The sequence below is a fragment of the Pieris brassicae genome, chromosome 7, assembly GCF_905147105.1.
Source record: "Pieris brassicae chromosome 7, ilPieBrab1.1, whole genome shotgun sequence".
NCBI lineage: Eukaryota > Metazoa > Arthropoda > Insecta > Lepidoptera > Pieridae > Pieris > Pieris brassicae.
Genome location: NC_059671.1, coordinates 16,483,186 through 16,509,940, shown reverse-complemented (window position 1 = coordinate 16,509,940; position 26,755 = coordinate 16,483,186). Strand labels below are relative to the sequence as shown.

The window sequence follows — 26,755 nt, the reverse complement described above, 5'->3', positions numbered from 1 at the left end:
AATCTTCTTTCAGTAATGTCAAATGTTGTCACTTAGACGATATTTTGTAAAATCAAAATTTTAGAGTTATATATTTCCCGATGTCAAAGTATAAATAAAATTCTAAATATCAATATGAAATTATCACGTAAATTATCTTCTTGGGTCAAAAAACGGGGAGCTTTGTTGGAAGGCTCAGGCAAGAAAAATTGTGTGGCACTGGTATCTTATCGTGAAAGTAGCGCTCTCAGTGCAGGCAAAGAACATTGTATACTGGATTCATGCTGTATAGGTACTAATTGCAGAGAACCACGAGTAATAATTGTAGGAGCAGGCATAGCTGGACTTTCTGCAGCCCATCGACTAGTGCAATGTGGAATTCGTAATTTTGTGGTGCTTGAAGCAAAAGAAAGGTATGATTAACAATGCTTTAATTAGTTAACGGCAACGATTTGTCTTCATATTTTTCTTATGTTATAATTTTTATTACCTAAATATTTTATAGAACAACAACAACTTATGGAATTGAGACAGAGTATTAGTAGTAGTATTACTCTTTTTAAATTTTTGATTCTATAGTATTTTTGTAGACCGGGTGGCAGAATTCACTCGTGCTGGCTTGGAGACTCTGTAATAGAAATGGGTGCTGAGTGGATATATGGAGCTTGCCTCCCTAACGCTGTATATACTTTAGCGTCTTATGATAGACTCTTACAGTCACCATTACCTCGACTAGACGCTTCGAGAGGATTATTTTGCACTAGTGAAGGGCGAGCTGTAGATCTACCAGTTACAATTACTGCATATCACACTTTTCGCCAAATAGAACAGCAGGCAGCCAATTTGTTCCGACTTGGAGGAGAAAGACCACATGGAACATTATTAAATTTTCTAGGATTAAGAATACAACAGGAGTTACATAATTTCCCCGAAGATCAAAGGTATGATGCGGCAAGAGTGATGTTTGGGTTATCAAATATTCTGAGAAATCGTGTTGGTGACGATCTGACTCTTGCAAGTGCTGATCAATATGGCAGTTATATCGAGTTACCTGGTGGGAGCGTTCGAGTTCCTTTGGGATACGTTGGTATAATGGCCCCCTTAATCCGAGATCTGCCAGATAATAGTATTCGTTATAATAAACCAGTTAATGTTATACGATGGGGGTCAGGTCAGGCAGGTGATGGGCGAACTTTAGTTAAATGTTGTGATGGGGAGGAAATAACCGCAGATTACGTAATTGTCACAATGTCCTTGGGATGCCTGAAATGTCAAGCTGATAAACTATTCGCACCACCTCTTCCAGCATGCAAACTAGATGCTATCTGTTGTCTTGGCTATGGATTAAGCGACAAAATATTTCTAGAGTATGCCGAGCCCTTTTGGGTATGTCACGAAGGCAATTTAAAAATGGCTTGGTCAGCTGAAGAACTTCAATGCAGGTGTGATTGGAGTAAAGGTATTTGTGCGGTGGATGAATTACCAGGAAGTAAACATGTTTTATGTGCTTGTGTTTCTGGCCAAGAAGCTGCACAAATGGAATCAATGCCTGATAATGATGTTGCTGAAGGTCTAACACAGTTATTGAGAAGGTTCACGGGAAATCCTTGCTTACCATACCCTCAAATGTTGTTAAGATCGCGATGGGCATCTGATCCCCATTTCTGCGGATCTTACTCTTACATGGGCTGTTGCTCAACGGTTAGCCATCAATGTGAGCTAGGCACTCCTGTACCAGGTCCCTGCGACTCCCAACCTCCGATAATATTATTTGCTGGAGAAGCTACTGTTCCTGGATATTTCGCGACAACCCATGGGGCAAGGCTGAGTGGTATTCGAGAAGCAGAAAGAATTGTTCTATTGACTAAGAAATTTGAAGGTCCACCACGTTGAATATAATTTGTAAATTTCGTTTTTTTTTAAATAAAATTGTTTAGTTAACATGTTTTGTACAGTAAATGTATTAAATGGGAACTGTTTGATTATTTTTCGCTTAAACATATAATTGGTAATGCAAACAATATATTTGCTACATATACATTTATACACAAATAATACACCAATGTAAATAAAATTATTTAATTTTATTTGTTAGCTTTTCATGGCCACTCATAATTTAGCTTACTCATGCAATAAAAAATGCACAAAAAAATTGTTACATTAAACAAAAATATTCAGATCTTATGTTAAGATTATAACCATACTTAAAACTAAAATAAGATACCCGTTTGTAATAAATTTTAACCAATATTTGGTAAATTAGATAATACTCAAAATAATACGCTAAATGTTGTAAATTAGCTGATTAGTTTACATTGTATAAATATTTACATACAAAATTTAAAACCTTTGAGGAAACTTCCACTTGTATTAGAGTATGAGGAAATATCTTGGAACTCAAACTTAATTTTATTATATAACATTGTATAGCTTAAATCTCTACTTTGTACACTATACATATGAGTGTCATACAAAGTTAGATTTTGCCAAATAAAGCTAATTCTAGTCCATTGGTCTCTCCTTATACATAAAGGCTCCAAGAACTCAATATCAATACAACAATCATATTCTGTATCTTCTTTAAAATCAAACTCTTTAATAATACTGTTATCATCTTCAGAAAGGACAGAGATTACAAAGTCTTCATTATAAATATTTGAGGTATTGTATAAATTATTTACAGGTGCCATTCTTGACTGTATTTTGAGAGAATGTATAAAAAACGTCTTATCTGCTTTTATTTTTGACTGTATACAATAATTGTGAGAATCAATTGTTATAGGAGATTCAGACCTTATCAGGGCACGGTGGCAGAGGTGAGACTGTACTTCTATTGACTTACGAGGAACTGTTATGGTATTGATTTTATCTTCAAACTTAATTCTTTTATCACTAAATAGTGTCTTTGTTAACATGTGCTTGATGGTTAAAATTTCATCTGGTAAAAGCAAATTTAATTCATCTTTAACAATGTCATCCAAATCCTCAATGCTTAAAGCACTGAATCGTAGTAAAGAGAACAACCCAGTTTTAATTAATATATCCCTTCTATCAGTTGTGTCTGTGTGAAATTTATATTTTTTTGAGTACGAAGTTGACCATGCAAAAACTATTTTTATTAAATCTTTTTCTTTAATATTTATTTCATCTGCTTCTAGAATTTTTTTCCATGATGATATCGAAATATCTTCTTTGTGTTCTTGTAATAAATGGTAAGCATGCTGACAAAATAGTTTTAAAGCACATGTAAGTAATTCATTATCTTGCAAATAATCTGGCTGGTTAAGTATATATATAACATTATCAATTCTTGTATTTGTTTTAATATATTCCAAACAGATTTCGGTTAATGTATCCAGTAAATATTTCTTAGATGCATAAAGTAAATCATAAGCTTCTTCAATAGTTAGTATATCCACTTTATCAGTATAAATAAAGTTAAGAAGTAGTTGAAATATATTGGGATCTATATCACTTATGATTATACTTTTATTTGTAGATAATGGGCCATAAAACATAGCTTCAAATACTGGACTGCTAATAGCTAAAATTAATTTATGGGCTTTAAGCTCCTGGCCACAAACAAGAAAACTACAATCACTCCAGTCATATGACACAAGTAATTTGTTCACACGATCATAAAGACTGTTATGCTTTAATTCACTCTTGAAAGAACCCATCTGCAAAGAAAATTATTAATTACAAAATATTGTTTGTTTTTTTTTTGATATGATACTTTATTTTTTAAACATAAGAGGAAATTCTTGTGATAATTTTGTTTGAACTACATAACCCAGTTCAAGAAATGGCAGTCTTGATTAAGTAACAAAAATACAAACAAATACAACCAATATTTGACATACTTGGTTTCATATTGTTTCAAAATATTTTATTAGAACATTCTTCTAATAAGTAGATTCTACCAGCACTCACCTTACTTGTTTTCTTTCTTTAAGGTTCGACGTTCTACAAATTATGCTCTACTGCCTGGCACTTCTCATAACGGTTGTACCTGTTTGGTATTAACATTAAACCTTGAACTTGATAATGACCAGGGAACAAGTTATGAGATAGCTATACTTATCGTAACTTAAAGCATTTGATTTCTAACTATTAGCACTGAAGCGCAAAACCAACATAAACTATTAACCTTGATTAAAATCTTATGTAACTAAAGGAAAATCAAATAGATAATACAAACCTTGAATACAACACCTGACCCACAACACAAATAATTACGAATTTCAAATCAAAATATTTTGTAGCATCCGAGTCCTTTGACAATTAACCGTTTGTTTGTCAGTCCATTGTCATTTAAGAAACAAAGTTTTAACTATATGACAAAAGGAAAACAACTTTTCGACTCTTGTTCATTATAGCATTCTTATAAATAAAAAGAGTTCTATAATTTTCTAAGAATAAGAACTTAAGTACAGAAACCGCTTAGTTACATGACTTGTGTAATGGGTGAATGAGACACCTAATTCACATTCATGACCTTTCTTGCTTGGTGGCCGTATACTCTTTAAAATCATAAATTGAGTTCGTCATTTGTATTCATTTGATAAAATTAGTTAAGTGCTATTTGGTCACTTTGTTATGAATTTAAGAGATTGTTGTCTAAATATTAAAAAGTTGACTCTGTTTATATACTTTTGTGTAAATTTAGGTAGGATGTCTGGTGTAGTTGGATAGTGGATAAAAAAGTTAGCAACGAATACGTTGTCAGTTGGCAGGAGAGGCAGAAACAATTTAGAACGCAAATTACGAAAAAGCTCAGAATTAAAGAAATAAGATAAATGCGAAAAACTTATTGATGTACGGCATATAATTTGTAAAAGAAATATTACAGAATTGTGTTGAATTTTTTGTGACATTATTTTATTGATGACTTCCCTATATTTATTGAAAAGAATGAGTAATGTATTAACTTCACGTATTAAGCGTCTTCAAGAACTATAAAAATGAAGTTCATACGCAACACCACAATAAAAAAATAAATCCAATCAATCTACAATCTGATAATGGTATCGAATGCATTAATTAAGGTTTTAATTATTGCTTGTAATTGCTATGTAATAAAGGGGAGACTCACCGGTATTAATAGACCACAACAAAATGGCAGAAGTTAGAGAAAAAACAGAACCTTATTAGGCTAAGTTAGATGCTTGCTAATAGAGGCCATTGCCCCACTAAAATGATGGGCTGGTGGGATGGTCTGAATTTACGTGCCCGATAAACATTGTTTCGGGAAAGAATAAGGTAACAAAAAGCATGTTTATAGCATATTCTTCAACTTCTAAAGCATACCAGGTTAATATACCAGAATACAATAAAGTGATATAAGCAGAAATTTTAGGATTATTGATATAATGACAAACACAACAATTTAATTAAATTTAAAAGTATTAAGTAATAATTCTTGTATTAAAGAAAATACTACTGCCTGTTATTTCCTATTCTATGTCAAACATAAATGCCCAAATGTCAGGTCGACACTTGACAGTTGATTTGAAATTGTTGAAAATAATGTCGCCGCTGAATGCAAATTGCTAAATAATCCGCGCTCCCGGTGTTTGGTTGTAATGGTTGTAAAATGCTTATATCATTGAAAAATGTAGAGTTTCATTAATCCTGGTAACTAATTTTTTTTGTCAGGAAGATAATGGCTAGTTTATATGACGAGACACTGGTAAATTTTGATTTAAACTTCCTGCAACCATCTACAAGTAATGTGGTAAGTAAGGTTAGTTTATGAAGTTCTAAATCAATTTAATAGATAACTACTACATAAATCAATTAAAGAAGTCCGCTTGAAAATTTGTTTACATCTTATTGTATTTTTAACATATAGGAGATATGTATATGTATAAGCTTTTATTATGTGAGGAGCATGTAAACATTTTTTTTATATTTATTAAGTTAGCTATAACAGGATCAGTTATTTACTAGCAAAATATCCAGACTACCATTTGTAACATATAATTTATAAGTAATTATTTTGCTTATTAGTCTAGCCTACCTAAAATATTAAATTTTGTTACTGTTACAGAATGTTTTAAGACATGACAAACAGCGACAATCACTATTGAATGTAAAGAAGAAAATTGTAGCTAGCAGGTAAGAATATTTTTCTTGGTGTTAGTCAATAACATTTATAAATGTGTTAATAATTTTTATTATGATATTTTATTAATATTTAGAAAAAATATAGCCATTATAATATAATAAAGAATAAAATTATGAAACCTACATGCATCTAAATTATATTAACTACAAAAGCATTGAAACGATATTTTTTTCAATGCTTTTTTCAATGCAAAATAATATTTTTTTACTAAAATTAAATATTAAATTTCATGAAATGATTTAAAACTTTCATTTTTTTATGTTTCCAGTGCTCTTGTACAAAAATTCTATACACAAAAAGAGAGACTTGAAGAAACTGAATGTTTGCTCTTGGCTGCAAAAGAAGAATGTAAACAAGCTTGTATAGAGAATAAGGGAACTTTGGAAAAATATACTGAATTAGAAAAGGTAGCTTATTAAATATCACTGGAATTGATGAGAGTTTTAAGCTATGCACTATTTCAATATCAACAACTTGTTTGTTGGATTGGTGATATTCCTTTGCACACTTTAAAATCCTCACATGTTTTATTTTGATATGCTTAATTTTTTTTTACCTTTTGCTCTCAAACAATTTAGATTTAAAAACATAAACTGCAGTTATGATTCAGTCAAGACATAGTGCTAAGTGTATGTGCCTGATCTATGGCATTTGTTTTTATTAAACTAAACTATTTTTATTCCAGAATGCAGTGAAACTCAAAGAAAGTAATCAACAATTGGTAAAAAATGTTACTGACTTGCAAAACCAGGTGGAAGCAATGAATTCACATGCTTATCAATTACAGGTAACCTCATATACAGTTTAATAATGTGTTAGCAATATAGTCAATGCTGTGTACAATTTTACATTAACACAAATTATGTTATTCTATTTAATAACTGTACAGCAAATTCAATAGAATTGTTGTGTTTAATTTGTTTTAGTATTTATGCTAATTGTATAAGTTTACATTTTTGAAAATTATTAAAAAAAAACCTCAAAGCTGCAAATATATAATTCATATTAAAGAAATTATTAGTAGAATAGAAATCTATCTATATCATCTATATAAAGGCAATTTCATATGGGAAATGAAAATTACTCATATATAAGCAACATTGGTAAATTTTGAGGAATAATCTAATGGAGATTCAATGAAAACAATTTTTTTTCTTAAGAATATGTTAATATACATACTATTACATTTCAAATGTTATGTCAGAATAATAATATCTAAATCCTTTAATTTAACAGACACTAGTTAAGGAAAAAGAATCAATGGTGGAAGCTTTAAAAATAGAAAAAGAATTGGAGAAAAGCAGTTTGAAAGATTATGAGAAAAAGCTTACATCATATGAAAAAGAACGAGAGGCATTTTTAAACGATATAAGGTGTTTCAAAGATGTGGTTCTTGGTAAAAGTAAGTGAAATATCTATCGATAAATATATATTTGTGCTTTGTAAGTGTTGATTTTCTGCAATTTATTTACCTCATAAAGATCAATTAGGTCTTAAATATAGAAAAGTAACTGCAACTTAAAAATGTAATTTAACTTGTTGAATAAACTTATTTAAAATAATCATAATTGTTGTTAGAAAATAAATAATATTATTTACTTTTATTTTATTCCAGAAAAAGTTAAAGATATAAAACATATTCTATCAAAATATAAAGACATGAAAATCTTTGATGATGGTATAGAGTCTGATAACAGTAGTGATCTAGATGACTTTGACGAGAGTCCCATCAGATCTCCATCACCAATAGATAATATTTTATATGAAGCTCAAGAAAAGGTATGATTTTATTTAATAAAAATGCTCTCATATATTACATTGTGTTTATGATAATTTATTATATTATTTAACTTTATTTTCAGGAATGTATTCTAAGCATTAAGGCCAATAAGGAATCATGCAATGAATCAAAATTATTAAAGATTGGTGAGTTTAATTTTGTATAAGCTATAGAATATATCAATGCTTGATAATTAATAAATTAATAAATTCTGTTGCAGATAAATTCAATGATGATCATGATTCTGATTTCTGTAATGAGGTTATTAGTGAGGACACTGGGAGGGGATCTTCATTGGCATTGTCTGAAATGAACAGCCCAGAAAATGATTTTATGGTTGGTGATTATAATGTAATAATCAAAGAACCGATTATTCAAGTTGATGTTGGTACAAGCCCAATGAGAGTTGAAGATAATCTTGTATCAAGTCCAAATATATTTGATGATGAAGTATTACTGAGTGATAGAAATGCTGATGCACCTAAAACTCCTGAGTACTTTATTTCAGACATTCCTTTAAGTTCAGAAATTGTTACCATTAAAGAGAAACGACAATTAGTTGATGCATGTACAAGTCCCATGAAGATTCCACTTAATGTTGTTCATGAAGGTACTAGTCCCATCATCTTTGAAGATAATAACGAGGATGTTAATGTTATTGCCAGTCCAAAACAAGCCATTAATCCCGCACAAGCAAAGATAGACACATCTACAGACGACAATGGTAAATGCCAGATGGGATTGAATAGTTTGTCTAGTGGTTGTGAATTGGAAATATCAAGGAAACCCATAGAAGAAGTTAAAAGTATGGATGTTAATGATGAAATTAGTAATGATAGGGAAGTGCAAATGATTTTAAGAGAAATGAAGTTTCATCCTAAAATAATCAGTCCTCTTCCAAAAAGACCAAAGATGCACACAATTAAGGAAGCTCATGGAGTATGTCCAGAAGCAATAAAAATCAGAGAAGAAAATAAAACTTTAAAAACAAATGTTGACTTTTTATGCAAAGAAATTATGCTAATTAAGAGTATGTTAACAAATAAAAGTCATGAGAATATACAAACTACTGAAAGTGATATAAGCCTATTTGGTGATAGTCAAGATACTATCATGGAAGGTGATAATGATCTAAGTACTGTTGGTGAAGTTAACAACACATGTGACAACTCAACTGATTTTGATTTGAGGTCTAGTGCAACAGAATGTGAAAACGATCCAATAACTTTATTATTTTCAAACAAAACTCCACAAAAGTCTCAAAACAGAATATTGCTTGAAAATGTCAATACCACTGACATTCTCACTGAAGCCGAAGCCGAAATAAACGGTCTAGATACTATTATAGATAACAAAAGAAAATATGAAACATATGATATTACAGTTTCCAATGACTTTCCTAGGAATGATAAATCACAGAATGGTTCAAGGCTTAAGCGACGAAAACAAACCAAACTTGATTTATTGAAAAGAAAGATAATGCCGAGGAGTAAAATAATGGCGCAGTTACCTGCAAGAAGAGTTAAGAAAATTCCTCTTAAACCTATTGTCAGGAAAGATTTAAAGAACAAACTCTTAGATATCATAAACAACAAAGATGCATATGATAAAGCACGACAGGTAATGGTTGAACTGAAATCTAATGATAAATCAAAACCCAAAATTATAAAACAAAAAATTGTTAAGAAAAAAGAAAATAGAAGTAATATTAGAAATACATATGATAGACCTTCTGTTAAAGTTTCAAAAAAAGACTTTGTTAAGAAAACAACTTTCAGTAATCCAATTACAATTGATAGTACAAAAGAATCTTCTAATTGTGAACACAAGATTATAAGCCCTAAGAAGAATAGACATGCCATGCCTTTGGCACCATCTAGTGACAGCAGTATAGATACAAGTTCTATTTCCGTCATTAATGGAAACGAAAAGGTAAAAACTATAGATTTAGAAGAAATTATTCACAAAGAAGACAATACTAATTATGAAAAGATAGCAGAAGATGAAGAAACGTCGACAGTTGTAGACAATGAAAAACAAGACAATCACATAAGCAAGGAAACTACACCCAAAACTAACCGACGGCGCAAGCGGATTGATTCCGGAAGTTCTAACGTTAGTTATAAACGAATGCTGCGAAGTTCAAATTCGGAGAAAATAGAGTCTAAAGAAAAAGAAAATAAGGACGATAGACCACTTAATATAGATTATAACGATCTAGATATGTTTGATACACCTATTGAAACTGATGTGGAAAAGGAAAATGTAGATAAGTCTTTCGGTAAAACTACGGACGAAGAAACGCACACAAACCTACTTAATAAAGTTAAAAGAAAAATGAGGGTTCCTTCAAATGATTCGGGTAAACCACAACGATTATTACGCAGTTCGAATTCACATGTAAATATTACAGATACAAATACAGACAGAAACGCAAATCGGTTAGAGAAAACAGAAGATAATAAAGTAAAGAAAATAAATGAAACTCCACCTAATGAAAGACTGAACATTTCTGATAAAATTTCCACTCATGCAAATAATTTCAGTAATAGCATACTTTGTAAAATGATTAGAAAACACGGAAAGAATGTTATTAAAACCTCAGCATCAAAAGTATCAGGTGAGATTTCAGATTATATGTAATTTTTTTTGGTTCCACATTTGATTTCTGGCTAAACAATAATTTACTTGTGTACAGACCTGTGTCTTTAAAGGCCTGGGCTTGCATTGCAGGGACTTATATTAACTTTTTATTTAGCAGGCAGTCCATTATTTAATATGATAGTAACAATAATTTCTTTAAAGCTTTAGAATTAGTACAAAAACTACAATATTTTTTAAAATCCGCAATACTGCAAAGATCTCCTGGCAAATCATATATCTGAATTCATATTAATTTAATTCAAATTTGTTTTTTTAGACAAAATTATAGACACAATTTTTGAAAAGATAGACACGACATTGGCAGATATTGTAGAGAAACCACCTGATCAGCTCCAGATAGCATTGGATGACCTAATTCAATATTTAAAAAGTCTTAATCGGAAAGAATTTATATCTGGGCTCATGAAATTCCTCCAAGATCCAGCTCGGAAGTTGGAATTGTATAACAAAACTATTACAAAAGTTCCCATGACAAAGAAGGAACAGATGATCGTATATATTATAAAGCAAATGAATGATAATATACTGGACAAAGTTTTGACAAATATAGACTTTGCTTTATTCTGTTTGAGTCTAAATCCTGAGTTTGATACATTAGAGAGTTTATCGCATATGTATGCAGTGTTATGTAGAGTGTTTAATTTGAAGAATCGGTTAAAAGTGTTCATGCTGGATGCGATGTACTGTCTTAACTTCAAGGCGGTCGTTGTGGTTAAGCAGTGTCTGGCAACTTGGCCTCATGTCTTACCTTTGGCACATTTACCTCACGGTGAGTTTTTATTTTTTAATTATTTTGTGTGTATATATTATTAAATGAGTGAAACGGTTGACACAATAATGGCTAAAATGGTAAATCTTAAATATTTGTTTAAAATTGATAATATATATCTTTTCAGTATTATATGTCTTAATAAGTTATTCATTCAAATGTAAATTTTATTATTTATCAAGATTTTAGATTTTATAATTTCTCTTTTTGTGTGTACATACATACAAAATTGTCTCACAATACATACAAAATTAAAGCAATTGTTTTACACATATATTTTTTTATAGGTAGACATTATGTTAATATTGAGTCATTTAGGATTATGATTAATGACTGTGATTTTGACGGTCACTTTTTATGTGTTACTAGGATACTGATGCAATAAATTAATCCTTTCCAGCCAAATCGCCGCTATTATTAAGTATAGTGTACTTATTACACTTTTTGAAGTGTGACAACCGTGGTATGAAGCGAGCGACAGATGTAAGATGGCTGTTAGATAAGAAATACATGTACAACTTCAATGAATGGAATCAAAATAGAGTACTCGATATGTTCAGCAACGCCATCAAAACCATCAGAGGTAAAGACAGATTTCTCTACATTTGTTATTCCACATCTATTTTTACTAATACAATACAATTAGACAATAAAACATACATCATGATATTTATGCAATTAAAAATATCGTAAATTAGAAAAAAAACCTTATAACTAATGATATACCAAGCTCTTGTGAACTCAGCCACAAAACAAACAATTAGCTTGTCCTCGATTTAAATGAATCGCTTGCGTAAGCAAAATCTCGCTAACCAAGTGAGTTAATGTCTAATAACCCCTAGATGGGGTAGAGTACATCTTCAGTGAGTCTCCAAAAAAAAAGTCAAACATGGGTTCATTTAAGCGGCTGAATAGGCATTTCCTGGAGAGGCCTACCCTGCAATAGGCTGAATCTCTGTTAACATCAATGGAGATTGCGTGTCCGTCCAGGGAGTTTAGTCAAGATGCCTTAACAGTAGTGTATGTAGAAAGACGAAAACTTAATTTGTATGAAAATGACAGTTCGTGTTGACAAAGTTTCATACAAATTTAGTTTTCGACTTTCTACATACACTACTGTTAAGACATCTTGTTTAAACTCCCAGTTCTCTATGTAAAAAAAATCTCCACAAAATCTTTTCCTTATATTTGATGAAAATTATCATGATGTAAAAATTAACGTACGTAAAATATGAACTGAAAAATATTGTATATTTTGAGATTTTACAAAAATTTCCAATATTTATTTTATTTATTCATTTGGGAAACAAACAGATACATCTCTAAAAGTAGAAGTCAGAAAAGAAATATAAACATAAGAATTAAAGCATTGGATATATCCACAAAAAGTTTCACTGATAAAAAAAAGGATATAAAGCAAAACAAAACTAGAATACATTTCTTTTGGATTATGTACCGACAAATTGTATAAAACTATGAAAATTTATTTAACATAATTACAGATGATCCCGCTGAAAGGAATATGTTGAGAATGGCGATAATTATCTTTGCTAAGCGGCAAGGTGTCAAATGGTGTCAAAGGCATATCATAAATAACCTACTTTTACCGAATGTAGAGAATGAAAATAATACAGAGAGGGTCAAAGTGTTTTGTATAAAGGTTCTTGGACCTCTTTTCAAGGCTTATCCAATTAATATGAAAGTGCATTGCGAAATTATGACCAATCGATTACTGGATATGTTGGAACAGGAGAATTGTGAGTTGTCAATATTTTCTATACTTATTTAATAAAAAACAATGTCATGTATGTGCTTTAAAACTAGTACTAGTCGTAGTGTTTGTTGTTGAATATGTTTTTAATATTTTTGAATACACCAAAAACTAAAAGCTAGTGTAACTAACAGAACTTGATACTTTATTCACAATTTTTGGTCTTTGAAATTCAGGTGTCATTCAAATGTTTTAAGTGCAATAGAGTAGCTATGACACTTGTTAAAAAGCGTAGAATAAATACAATTAATTTTGCCATAAAAACATCTTCGAAAAACGTGGACTGGTAATGTTTTCTAGTAGTATGTTTAATAGTACAAATATCGATCCTTGCCCTTGAAATATTATATCACTTCCTCACAAACCATTCTAGATCATTCTTCACCAATAGGTGAAAACTGAAGTTTGTTATTTATCGTTAAGGGCTTGTTTTTATATGATATAAAAGTAAGACAGCATATGTATGACTTTTTTATAGACGTATCGTTCGTAAGAAACGTTTTCGTTTTGTCGGACCTTGCAAATCCGACTACAACGATAGTTTTGATTTTTCGGGTTAATAATCTTTATATATATATATATGAAACATGGAAATTTAGAAAATAAATTTATATAAGTTTACTAGCTGCCCCCGCGAACTTCGTTTCTCCTTAATGTGGTTTTAGTTAGCCTTAATACCGTGACACGAAAGAATAATTTCACTGTATTATCGTCACTATAATTTGAATTTGATTTACACTTCGGTCTAAGTAACACGTGGTTGGCTATGCTAACAGCAAAAATTCAAAAAGTAGAAATAATTGAATTTCACGGTATTTCGTTTACTATAAAATAAATTTAATTTATACTTTAGCCTCAATAACACGTGGTAATCATGATATTGAATTGCAGCTTATATGACACGTTTGTCGGTTTACCATAGCAGTGCCATCTATTGATTACTTACTGAATCCAGTCGAAAAGTATCGACATCTGTTAGAATCTTTTGGAGTTAACAGATAATTGTGACTGTCAATTAATTATAGACAAATAATTTGCAATAAAATAAAATTGCGACTATAATTAAAGATCTAAGCTATCCTATCTCTTAAGTTGGACCAGACTGCTCACGGTGTGCCGATTTAATTTAAAATCGGTTAAGTAGTTTAGGAGTCCATCGCGGACAAACATCGTGACAGGAGATTTATATATATTAAGATTATCATCATCAATGGCTGTACAGCCCCTTATCCCCCTAGCTTCCGCAAGTATCTTTTGGCATCGCCAATATATCTCGTGCTTTTTGTATCCAACTTCGAACACCTATTGTTTGAGGTCACCAACTCCATCCCACCAACGCAGCCTCGGATTTTTTCTTGCCACCAGGTTGCGATATCGCATTATTGCTAAAATAATTTTCAAATCGGTTAAGTAGAGTGATAACCATCTAGACCCCTCACAGTTCTTATCTCTTATAACATTAGTATAGATATGATCGTAATCATGGTACCAAACTGTTTTGTATAGCATTTATATTCCAGTTCTTTTCTGTTCCTTTCAGTATCACACGCAATAAAGGAAGGAATATTCACAAGTCTTATATGTATGAGCAAGCACAATCCCCAACGCGTTAACGGTGCTCTGTTAAAATGGACACCGGAGAGCGTGTCGTCGGAGTTTGAAGCTTTGGTTAAGAGTTATGTCAGGGAGAAACCTATTAAAGCATGGAAGAAGATACTCTCCAAGACACGTTAAGTGCTTTTTTCTTTCTGACTTTAGTATAGAGTAAAGAGGTCCAGTTTTTGCTACGAGACATTTTTTTTTTACTGTTCAGCTATGACTTAACAGTGTTGCCAATAAGAAAAAACGTAACTTAGCTCTGAAACCCTAAATTCCCTAAGTTCTGGGAGGTTTTTTTTATGGCAATAGTTTGAACTTTATGCCAGTTTCAAGTTGGGAAACTACACGCGAGAAAAAGTTCTGGGAGTTGAAACGCAATGAAACGGTGACGTGTTTTTCTTTTATTTATTACACGTTTTAGGTCCTTGTAATGCTGTTTTTTTATTGTTTTAAAAGCGTCTACTGTTAATATAAATTGTTAATATGTATTATGTTAATTTTTTAAAGATGTATGGGACCTTTTTGTTATTAGTTAATACTGAAGCATACTTTCTATTCGTGGCTCTTAGTTGAATTTATTGGTAAGAATTTGTAGGAAGATGCACCGATAATTTTAATTGGGTTTTTTTTGTAACGGGTCAGTTCCAAATGCACCAGATTAGGTAATTTCGAGTAAATTTTTCAGCTTTAAAAACTTTTTAGGAATTTGTTTTTAGAACTTATGAATATTAAGTACTATAAATGAATTACGGATGTTATATTTATATCCACAACAATTCGATCATATTGGTATTTTTTATGGTCACGCAATAGGCGCTGGTGTCCTTAGTGTATACTAAAACTTGATTACTGCTTACTCTTGAGTAGTTTAACATATGTTTTAATGGAATGCGCTTTCTATAGAAAATCGTTTCACGACTGGTGAAAATTAGTTGAATTCTTTTAAATGTTTTAAATTTAATTCCATAAATAGAAATTACTAAGAAACTCATAATTTAAGGTATAGTAATAATTGAATACCATGGAAATGTAAAAGGCGAAAGATTTATACGTTGAAACAAACCAGAGTTAGATTTTCAATGTAACTTAAGGTGAAAATAGAACCAAAAATTTTCACCGAAACAAAATATTTACAATGTGTAAATGTTTAGACTAAAATTGTGTAGATCCATAATATGTTTGTATTTGCTAGTCCGATTAGTATTAAGTCAAATAGGGCCAAATGAAAATGCATTTTTAAGATATGTGCGATAAGCCTACTAAATATCCGTGTTAAATATTTGTATGAAAATTATAATAATGTTGCGCGCAACCCGGCAACGCACTTGCAAGCCCTGGTATTGCAGGTTTTTAGCACTATAGTGACCCAGCTCATTTGTCTTCTGGATCAAAAAAGATGGCGCCGTTAAGTGTTCGAATATCCCAGATGTATTTTACGTTATCATTCAATTTGTCATAAGAACTTTCATTTCGTTGTTAAACTTGTTCAAACGTATAACAACAACTGGATATGTGGAATTACCAAAAAAGCAACATTACATTTAATTGTTTTAAACATAGTATATCAGTCTTGCTTTGATGGTCACGAATAAAAATAAAGCTATTTCTTATTTATATTGGCCCTTATTAACATATACCACCAGATAATAAACATTTAAATCATAGTCGCAGACTGCTACAAGGCATTTCATTTCCACAGATCACAATTTACATTTCTATGCATAAACAATGAATTGTGTAGTTTTGCCTTCTATATTCTATATCTCCAAAACGAACGCTCCCTAAGTATAGCACTTCTATGATTTAAATATTTGATAATAGGTTAAGTTTTATGCATGACTATTGTGTGAGTATCTATTAATTTAAGATTACTGATAAGGATGATATTTGAAATGGCGGTCAAAGCTCAAAGCAATGGTATATGTGTTTCAAATGGTCTGCATACTGTGATTTCTGTAAGCTTCATTTTCGAAGTAATAAATATTCAAATAACATTTTCGTTTTACTTTCTAGTGACCGGCATCGGTTGTGTTGACTTTTAACATCCTATTTATTTGTTGATCAATTTAAAATTTACTATTTTTGTCCTTATATTTAAATTGAAAGCGCGGGCGGCGGTGTAAATGACACCAGGTGAACCTCCTGCCCGTTTGCCTCCTATAACATAAAAAAATGTTAAAAGACGTACTATATTGAACCAGACGCTGCATACATTATATTAGGTCCTTACATATGAAATTGGCGTTTTGTATGGGAGGAACAAAAAGTCGAATATTTTTAAATATAATATATTTAATTTATCAAAGTATGAACCATTGTTTTCTATGCACTTTCACCATCTCATAGGTAGTTCATTGATCCCTTTACTAAAAAAACAGTCGGACGGGAATCAATAAAATCTGTGAAGGCGATTTGGACTGCCCCATCAGAGTTAAATTTTTTCCCTTGCAAGTTGTCCAAATTTCGAAAAAAATGGTAATCTGTTAGAGCAAGGTCCGGGGAGTGCGGAGGATGTCTTAGACATTCCAATTGAAGCTCTACTAATTTGGTAGCCGTCTGTTGTGCAGTGTGTGGTCTAGCGTTGTCGTGAAGTAGCAGTGGCGTGGAGCGATTGACCAGCCTATGTTGTTTAGCCGCTAGCTTTTCCATCATGGTTTGCAATTGCTGACAATAGACATCAGCCGTAATAGTTTGGCCAGATTTGAGAAAACTGCAATGAACAATACCGGCACTAGTCCACCAAACGCTTACAAGTAATTTTTTTGGGGTTAATTTTCGCTTGGGGGCAGGATTTGGCTGGCTGGCCAGGATCCAACCATTGCTCTGAGCGCTACCGATTATCGTAAAGAATTCATTTTTCATCACAGGTAATGATTCGGTTTAAAATACCTTAATTATTGTGCCGGTTCAGTAATGTAACGCAGCAGTCGACGCGCGTTTGCAGGTTTGCTTCAGTCAATTCGTGAGGTACCTTTCAAGCTTTTTAATCTTCCCAATTTGCTTCAAGTGAATTAAAACAGTTTTATCACTAACACCGCAGCCTGCAGCTAACGGACGTGGTTTGCGATGGATCCGCTTCCACAACCTTACTTCAGTATCAACTTGGGTCTCAGGCCGTCTACAGGGCTTGTTCTGCAGGTCGAAATTTCCAAAACGAAAACGTTGGAACCAAAAACGACCATACACATCATTCACCCTTCGAGTCGTTTCCGCAGCACTAGTGCCACGGCGGAACTAGTACTCGTAAATAATGCGATAATTTAAGTTTTCCATTTTGTAAAATGAGTGACGCAAACAAAAAAAACAAATGAATAACGGTCATCGAAGCACAAATACATGAGTAAATAGCTGTACAAATTTGAATTTGAAATTCCTAACCAAAGAGGAGGTATTTGAGGTCAAAGTGGCCAGTACGACAAAACGCCAATTTCATATGTAAGAACCTAATATAAAAACTTTAAAGTACATGCCAATGTAGCCTACATTAGTAGTAATAATTACTTCTTGGCAAATATAAATATAATATAATAAAGAGACAGGCTGCTTTTATTGAGCAAGTTTTAGTACAAACCTTGAAACATGTTTCAAGAAATAGTTAACATAATATAGACACTTTAAAAATGAGCATAAGTAGTTACTATCAATGTGCTATATTAACATGTTATTGAATGAAGAAAATGTTGACATATGTACAATGGAACATTGGATAAAAATAAATGAAATTGTTAAGTTTTTGTAATAACCAGATAGGCAAAGAAAAAGCAATACATGGCTTATTAATTTTGTTAGGAAACCAAATTTAAGGAAAGAAAAGATACAATGAGCCTCTCTGTGGAATGCGTTATTGAGGTATCTTATGTGTAGCTGGAGCAACTCATCGTTGTTAGTTTGTATAATCCAGTTATATGATGGCGTGGAGAAAATACTGAACATGTGCTGTACAAATTACAAAAAAACTAAGAAAAGATTAATGTATCAATACGCTTATGAAAATATATTATTATTGTATGTGCGGAAAAACATAAATTCTTATTAAAATAATAGTAACTTTATAACTTATACAACTGGTAATAAAGACAAAATTAGTTTACCAACCAGGAGGCTGCATAAAATGAGTAATACTTTCCAAGACTAAGTAGATTTTTTAATAAAATCCCTAGTCATTCAGGGACTTACGGAACTTACAGAACTTACGGACGTTACTTACGTTAAGGAAAGTGATATCTTCATAATCTAACGTTAAGTCTTAATATACAAATTCTTTCAAGCTTCGTATAATTGGGCAAAATTGCGTGAGATGTACAACTTGACATATAAACTTAATTAAATTGAGATATAAACTTTATTCACTTGAGCAATAAACTTATTAACTTGAGATATAAATTTTATCAACTTGAGATATAAATTTTATCAACTTGAGATATAAATTTTATCAACTTGAGATATAAATTTTATCAACTTGAGATAAAATAAAATCTTTATTATGGAACATAAGATACAAGTATCACTTATTTCCACGTCATTATATTTGTACTCATCGGCAAAGAAGACAGAGGATGTAGGCCGAGAGAAAAAGCCGGCGTAAAAAACTCTCGGCACTCTTTTAAAATAGCAAAACATCAAACAACACTTATTTTAAAACAAATATCGCAAATTAATTAGAAGCAGCCTGTCTAGCACTAGTACCAGGCCCTTTTATCAACTTGATAATCGTTAACTTTGTAGTTAGCCTTTTAACACAGCTTTTCTTTAATACATTTCTTAAATTTATTAAAAGGCAGAGATAAAAGAGACTGGGATTTTATTAAAGAAGAGTATTAAAAGCCAAAATATCATATAATAATTTATTAAAAGTTTGTCTTATATTTCTTAATCTCTACCATAATAACATGAATATTAACAAGTTGCGTCCGCGCATTTGGCGTGAGGAGTTTATTAAATTTCTGATAATATTGCACAAAGTTTGTCAACGCCATTTGCAGTAATCCCGATCCGGTCACCAAATTGGGAAATGACACGAGCACTTCTCGGTGAATCTCTTCAAGACTCTGCTTCCAACTTGACGAAAACGAGGAGACCAGACCTAACGATTTCTTCTCTAAACCGGCTAATTCGTTTTTCTTGTCTTGCTCTAAGAGTTGTTCGCCTTCTTTTACAAATTGCATCATACCCCCGAAATGAGGACTCAAAATCTCTTCGACATACTCTGAACTTCGAGCTTGCAATTGCTCTCGGAAACTTTCCGCTTCTTTAGTATTATCCCTTGTCCTTTCCATGAGAATGCTTAACACCATATCGTAGTTATTGATCAAGAATATTAATTGCTGAATTCTTTGAGTGAATTCGGCGGCCATTTTTAAGAGGAAGCAATGCACTTCATCTTGGAGCACTAGAAGAATATTGCTTAGTTCCTGTGACGGGAACTGTTCGCTCAAACTGAGCATTGCTGCTGAAAATTCAGCATACCTGCGTGTGATCTGAAAGTATTAATTTGAAATTAATTAGTTTGTTTGAAATTATATTTTAAGAGTTTATGACTATACATGAATTCGTAAAAAACCTAACACAGAACACACAGTTCCGGGAAATTTAACATAATAATTTTGTTTTGCTTAAATTCATATAAAGTTTTCATAGTATAATTCTCAAATAGAAGAATATTTTTAACGGTTTTTGAATTTGGTAACGACATATCCAATACAATTGGACGTTTAATAATAACAATAATGCTCCAACTTCAAAAGCGACTCTTTATTTCTCGCGAATTAATCTCATTCAAGAGCTATCTTTTCAGGGACTCCAAGGAACAAAGGGAAAAAACCATAGATATTTCGATACATACATAATGAGGTCCGAGTTCCTTATTGGCCAATTTACCCGGGTCACACTCACGTACGCTTTGGATGTTTAATTTTAATACATATTCGAGACGGGGCCAAAATGTGGATAGTAATGAATCCCAATAACTAAAATAAATTTAGGATATGTATTGTGGTCACACATATATAAAGAATATAAGATGTTTTTTTTCTATAAATTTTAGTTGTCCATTACAAATGTCGATTAACAATTAACAATATTACAGTACTCGATTAACGACTGAAAAGAATAAGTAAAGTATGCATTTTGACCAACTTTAAAATAAAGTAGGAGGTTTACAAGATAAGGTTTTGTTGGGGTATTAAAATCAGTACAGAGCCGAGCTTACCTGTCCAAAGCAGCAACAGCTCGTTTGTGGCACATCCATCTGTATCTATTTATAAGTTGTATACAAAGGAATAGGGCCAAACAGTCAAAGCATTCGACAACATAGTTTTCAACATTTTTCTGAAATAATGTATACATATTTATTATGAAATGAAAAATTTATAGGTGATGTCAATAGTGAAAATATTAAACTTAAATTTTGTCTATATATTATTAATATTTCCCCTGAAATCCCATCTCATAACTCCTCCTTTCTTGGCGATTCCTTTAAGGTCTCTGTAGTTAGGTTATGGAATTCACTTCCCATCTTATCTATCTTCCTTTAAATTTCTTCTGTACAAACATTACCTGTCCACATCGTATCCGTAGTTTTCTTACTAACTACTTACCGACGTGAGACTTATCCTAAATTATCGTGATTTTTGTGTCTTTTAACTTTTTATTTTTAATGTATCATATTTTTAGTTCAGTTTTTTTTTGTTTCCTGTTTAGTTTTGTCTTAATAACTGTGTATAACATGTATTTTTGCACTTCTTGTCTATCTTATGTAATTTAATACTTTTTTTCCTTTAGTCACAGAAGTTGCCTGGAAGTGATCGCTCGAAAGCGATAAGGCCGCCAGTTGCCCTCCTTTTGATTTAATTATGTTCAATTTTGCTTTTGTATAGTAATGTAACGAAGTGTTAATAAATAAATATTTTTTTTAGAATTTAAGCAAAGTGAAGCTCCCAATAGGAAAGGATTTTTTCATTGATTCCCTGATTTAGGTTTATAATTGTGAAGCAAACATTTAAATAATTAAGTATGTTATATAAAACGAGAACAGATTGATGAACTATGAGAGAGAACTAATTAAACAATTGCTTGACTACTTACCACAAGCAAAGACAAAGTTTTACCAAGAATTCGATCATACAATTCTTGTGCATGACTACCCTTGACATGAAAGAATTCCGTTGTAAATAAATATTCTCTACAGCTGTTATCTACCAATGCATATTGAAGGCTTCGAAATAGTGCTTCATAGGAATACTGGAAAAAATTATTTTTTAATTTTTATGTGCCTTGCAGATTTGTAAATCAACCCTTTATAAATTTAATTTTAAAATAAATGTTCAGGTTTAGTAAAAAATTAAATGAAATTACAGTGATACTATTGTTTGGCAATCCTTAAAAGTAATAAATCATATTTGCTCTATATCCCATTTATTTGGTTTTAGCATGATGTTACTTATAAAGTAATATATTCCTCAATACACTATCTAATCACACAATAAGCAAACTCTTCAGTTTAATAATTTTAGTATATATGTAGCTGTCTCATTTTCCACTAATTGGATACACTTACCCTCTTATTGATAAAAAAATAATGTCTAATTGTACTGTTTCAACTAAAGTATTATTTCTTTCTGTCAAATTGTGTTTTATCTCCAATAAAATCTGAAGATAAGTACTCTAGTTTGAATGGTGCAATTAGACTGGTATATAACGAGATTAAACTTTTATACCCAGACTTCACCTACATCTATCAATAGGTAGTACCTTTGTTTTTTGTTGGACATGAGGCACAATGATAGGGGCCTCCAACTGTTGAGCCAAAACATCTCCACGGTTACCTATAGTGAATATAGTACTTTTGTTCTTAAGATTAGACTTTTGGAAAAATCCTCCTTTTGATCCATCTTCAATTCCCATCAGATCATCTTTAGTTGGTACTTCCTCATATTTCAACTTATCCAACCGTGAAGCATATGATTTGAAATATGAATAGTAAACTTTACTCAATGTATCAATATATTCATTACATATTTCTTGAGCCACATTCCTCTCATTTGCCAACACAAACTCAAAGAAAAACTTATACTTCAGCATTGCATTTTGAGGTATTTGATAATTTGCCATTGGTTTACGAAATTTGTAAATCTGCTCTAAAATATAGGTCCTTATCTTAGCTATAGATTTAATTTTAAGTTTTTCCAGGACATCTTTCACATCATGACATGCTTTTGTTTCCTTGAAATCCTGTTCCTTAACAAAATTTAGTTTCTGGTTTAAAATGGCCAGTTGAATCATAAATTCTTTATCAGTTATTGGTAGATTGTTTATTCCACTAAAAAAGAAAGCATAAAGTACATCATTGAGGAAAACAAAAATATACCACATTGTTAACTTTGACAGTGATTCTGTCAAAGCTTTTTTTATTAATCATCACAACAAAAATTAAAATAAAAGAACACAGATGTATAGATATACTTACAAAATTAAAGTTTCCGATACAGCGATGTCTTCAATAAATGATGATAAAGGACCCTTCAAACCTTGTCTATTTGACAGTTGTATAGACATATTTACAGAACGTTTTTGTAAACTAATAATTTCATTACTGATACTTCCTAAATCATTCTATAATAAAAATATGTTAAAGGACCAAGAATATTTATTAATTTTAAAATAACTTATGGACTATGGTATATTTTTCAAATGGTATGGTCACTATAGTAATTTTATATTAGCAAGGATTGACAATGGTAGTATTTACCTGAAAAACTAACAACATGTTTTCCATTCTTTCAAGAATACCATCACATTCTTCAATCTGGTTATGAAGGGAACCAATATTTTCACTTTCTTTTAAATAATCTGCCACTGATGCTTTCTCAGCTTCTTTAATACTTTTGTCAATTTGTAAAGCATATTCTCTCAGATCAGTTCCATTCTTAAGGACTTCCTGAATTTCAATATCCTCTAAATTTTTATCAAGAATTTCCGACATATCTGAATTTTTCGACATATTTACTGCCGAGGTGTTTAAAAATACATAAAGATATTTGATTAAGATCTACAGAAACTAAAATTTAGGTCAGACTAGAGTGAAAGAAGAATTAATTTTTATTACACTATCAAACTTATTGTATATTACTAAAGACTTTCACATTATGTTCTATCAGAACATATTTCTTATGATTAAGTTCAATATTATTTATCTGAGTCTTTATTGCATATTCCGTTTTAATTATTTATATCAACATATTTCTATATACAAATTATACATGAACAATATAAGCAAAATTTCGTATTCGCAATATTTCTTATTTTTTTGACTATTGACATCTGACTGTAATCTAAATGACAGCAATAGTAATATGAAAATACAGTGTTGACAGTATTGGTTAACAAATTCTATTGTCTTCTAGGCTATTGACGCGAGTTAGGGTAATAGTTTCTCTTAATCTGCTGCACTAGTGCCATTACTATTTTTTCTAGTGTATTTTCTTGCGTAACTCAACATATTTTTTATATTGGGCAATCAATTTAGAGACACCCATGCCGGGCCAATTTTCAACAGTGACATGTGGAGTGTGCGTTTTGACCCGTGATTTGCAATGGACTTAAAGCCAACAACCCCAACTGCTCGCTATGGACGGGAGGCACGGTTTCCTTGAATCCGTGTTCCCGTCAAGAGCGTCTTCTGTGCTACTGAGGGCCTAACTTCCGAGTTGTCTAATCCGGTTCCAAAGTTACAGTGGAGTACGAGGGCCATCGCGTCGCCGTCACGCAGGCCTTTTTTTGCGTTGAGGTTCAGCGTCTGGGTTACACTCCCGAACCCTCTACGCGTTCTCTTAACGACGGCCTCACAGAAGGCTTTAACAGTGTTCCATGGGCCGTGGTTGTTAGCCTCCACTATAGCTTTAATGAGACATCAAAACCCCACGCTCGGCCCACCTAGATTTGGTATAGTATTTGGTAGCGAGTTTCGGGGCAAGTGCCGCCAAATGATTAATGTCCATTGTCCAAATGGAGGAGCTCGAGATACTTTGGCTTACTCTCATGGGCACACCACATACAACCAATTGTCTACCGTCAGGAGAAGCTCGTCTTGGAACGTGGAAACAGACCGTCCCAGATTTATCAAAGCTGACTTGGAGGCTAATGCGCTTTATTTGCGCCATAACCTATGCCTTCCACGCGGTTGTGAGTGTGTGGTCGGTATAAAATATTAGGCTGCCATCTTGCGGTAATGAACCACGAAGGACACAGTTATATTCGATGTCCCATAGGAGTGGGCCTAACATAGACCCCTGTGGAACAACACACTCAACCCTATGTTCATTTCAACCTTTCCGACCCGGGTAGATGACAGTTCGGAACGAAAGGTAGGATCTTAACATATGCGCTGGAGATATACGGGTACGTCATGGTAGATCTATAATGGTATTCCAGCACATGATGTTAAAAGTGTTTGCGATGTCTAATGACACCGCCAGCACTTGTGAGAGTGTCTCCTCGCAAATACCTCTTGGCCTTGAAAGCACACGAGTTCCTCGGTTGCAAAGTGTTAGCCAGGAACAACGAGCAGACTACTGTATCTAGGAACACCGGCTCTGGGGTGGTAGTGAGCGGCGGCACTGAGGGGCGCAGCTTAGTCATTAAGCCTATGTGGCCGCCCCCATGGTTTAGCTCCAGCTTCTTCTTTGTAGAAGATCTTCCCACACTTTCTCTTTGGCCTCTAAGATTGCAATGCGTAGTGTAGTTTTTGCGGTTTGGTATTCGCCGTAGCACCTTTTTTCTTCTTCCGTATAACGTGGAGCAAGGCATCTGCGACATAATCGGATGTACCGCCGTCGAACAGATACACAAGCCATCCGTAGCTGGGTGGGATTAGGCGGCCACCAGCTCACCTGTCGGCGGGCCGAAATAGGATGGATCCTTGGCATTGCAGCGTAGCTAATTTTTTGCAAAGCATCTCCGAACCATTCCACCTCTCTCTGCTATATTATTCGGCTAATGATAATAATCGTGGCCTAACCTCTCAAAACAAGTGTTTTTACATCATTAAATAATTTTTCTAAACACTTAAAAACCTAACGAAAAAAGTTAATTGTTTTAATTTTTAGCTAGATATTGTCGCTTGTTCTCATACTTGCCTCATTAGCTTGTCAAATTCTGTTCTGCGGCGGTAAATCGAATTCTAATTGAACATTGTCATTTCGCAGGTAATTTACCTTTAATTGATTTACAAATGTTTGTTCTTTGTATGTGAAATAAAGGCATACGAGTGTAATTTTTAGGAGGAAAAACAAAGGACAGTAAACTAATATCTTTTTGGGGACACGAAGTTTGACCTCATCAATTCATATGTTTGAGCTATTTGGCTATATTAGGGCAATGAAACCAACATATTATTTCAATTAACGCTGTTCGCGTCATTATATTTGTGACAAAATATTTACAAAGAAAAAGAACAATAATTAATATTATTTAAGTAACAAAAGCACATTAATCTATTTAAAGAAAAACGAAATGCAATAAAATTATCATTCGGACGTGTTGATCTGTAAACTGCTAAGATAAAACAATGATTAACAATTACTTACATTTTTTAAATACGGAATTACTTCAGGCAAAAGTATCTAACTATTAAACTATTTTTCATATAGGAAGCGTTACGAACATCTCTTATAAAATCTAATTTGTGCTTAACTGTTTGAATCTGGGAAATGCAGCTTGTTTGATGGAATGTATATTTGATGATTTGCGGTATTTTTATTTCAAAAGACAATTTATAAGGAGTAAGCTTTTTGCGTATGTAAATTATTAATCTATTTTGTATTTACACTTAACAGTTTAAAAACTTTAACGAATCTGTGATTAAAGTAAATGTGTACAGCAAAGTGTCCGGAAGAGAAAATAAGTTACAATATAAAGGTTACTTAAAAAGCTATGAACTAACTTATATAGATTCGAGTATCATAAAAAAAGTTCAGCACGTTTTCAATATCAAATTACAATTTTAATACAAAATGACGAATTCCTCGAAACGCCTAAGTGCAATATTTTCTAGTCTAAAGGTTTAAA

General features: G+C 32.2%; 4 protein-coding genes across 7 annotated transcripts; 2 read left to right on the top strand and 2 right to left on the bottom strand.

Moving 5' to 3' along the window:
* Positions 1–26: 26 nt before the first annotated feature.
* On the top strand, positions 27–1,945 carry LOC123712571 (peroxisomal N(1)-acetyl-spermine/spermidine oxidase-like). The gene is made up of 2 exons (XM_045665736.1): positions 27–392; positions 570–1,945. Exons 1-2 carry the CDS (start codon positions 115–117, stop codon positions 1,870–1,872), a joined length of 1,581 nt encoding a protein of 526 aa, XP_045521692.1. The 5' UTR covers positions 27–114; the 3' UTR covers positions 1,873–1,945.
* Positions 1,946–2,083: 138 nt separating this feature from the next.
* LOC123712576 (BTB/POZ domain-containing protein 2-like) lies at positions 2,084–4,243 on the bottom strand. 2 transcript variants are annotated; one of them, XM_045665744.1, is made up of 3 exons: positions 4,181–4,243; positions 3,913–3,991; positions 2,084–3,659 (listed from the first exon to the last, which is right to left on the bottom strand). In XM_045665744.1, exon 3 carries the CDS (start codon positions 3,657–3,659, stop codon positions 2,307–2,309), a length of 1,353 nt encoding a protein of 450 aa, XP_045521700.1. In that variant the 5' UTR covers positions 3,913–3,991; positions 4,181–4,243; the 3' UTR covers positions 2,084–2,306. The 2 variants fall into 2 exon arrangements, with proteins under 2 accessions (XP_045521700.1, XP_045521701.1); XM_045665745.1 differs by lacking the exon at positions 3,913–3,991.
* Positions 4,244–5,523: 1,280 nt separating this feature from the next.
* Positions 5,524–16,796, top strand: LOC123711797. Of its 2 annotated transcripts, none has more exons than XM_045664596.1 (12): positions 5,524–5,716; positions 6,032–6,099; positions 6,378–6,516; positions 6,795–6,896; positions 7,346–7,511; positions 7,725–7,888; positions 7,972–8,035; positions 8,110–10,509; positions 10,810–11,322; positions 11,723–11,905; positions 12,825–13,079; positions 14,634–16,796. In XM_045664596.1, the coding sequence occupies exons 1-12, from the start codon at positions 5,645–5,647 to the stop codon at positions 14,825–14,827; spliced, it is 4,320 nt and encodes a 1,439-aa protein (XP_045520552.1). In that variant the 5' UTR covers positions 5,524–5,644; the 3' UTR covers positions 14,828–16,796. The 2 variants fall into 2 exon arrangements, with proteins under 2 accessions (XP_045520552.1, XP_045520551.1); XM_045664595.1 differs by having other exon boundaries at positions 5,524–5,725.
* A 2,726-nt stretch (positions 16,797–19,522) lies between these two features.
* LOC123712346 (vacuolar protein sorting-associated protein 52 homolog) lies at positions 19,523–23,968 on the bottom strand. Of its 2 annotated transcripts, XM_045665374.1 has the most exons (7): positions 23,439–23,968; positions 23,157–23,302; positions 22,442–23,009; positions 21,776–21,931; positions 20,901–21,019; positions 20,535–20,658; positions 19,523–20,169 (listed from the first exon to the last, which is right to left on the bottom strand). In XM_045665374.1, exons 1-7 carry the CDS (start codon positions 23,688–23,690, stop codon positions 19,540–19,542), a joined length of 1,995 nt encoding a protein of 664 aa, XP_045521330.1. In that variant the 5' UTR covers positions 23,691–23,968; the 3' UTR covers positions 19,523–19,539. The 2 variants fall into 2 exon arrangements, with proteins under 2 accessions (XP_045521330.1, XP_045521331.1); XM_045665375.1 differs by lacking the exon at positions 20,535–20,658 and having other exon boundaries at positions 20,037–20,169.
* Positions 23,969–26,755: the final 2,787 nt, after the last annotated feature.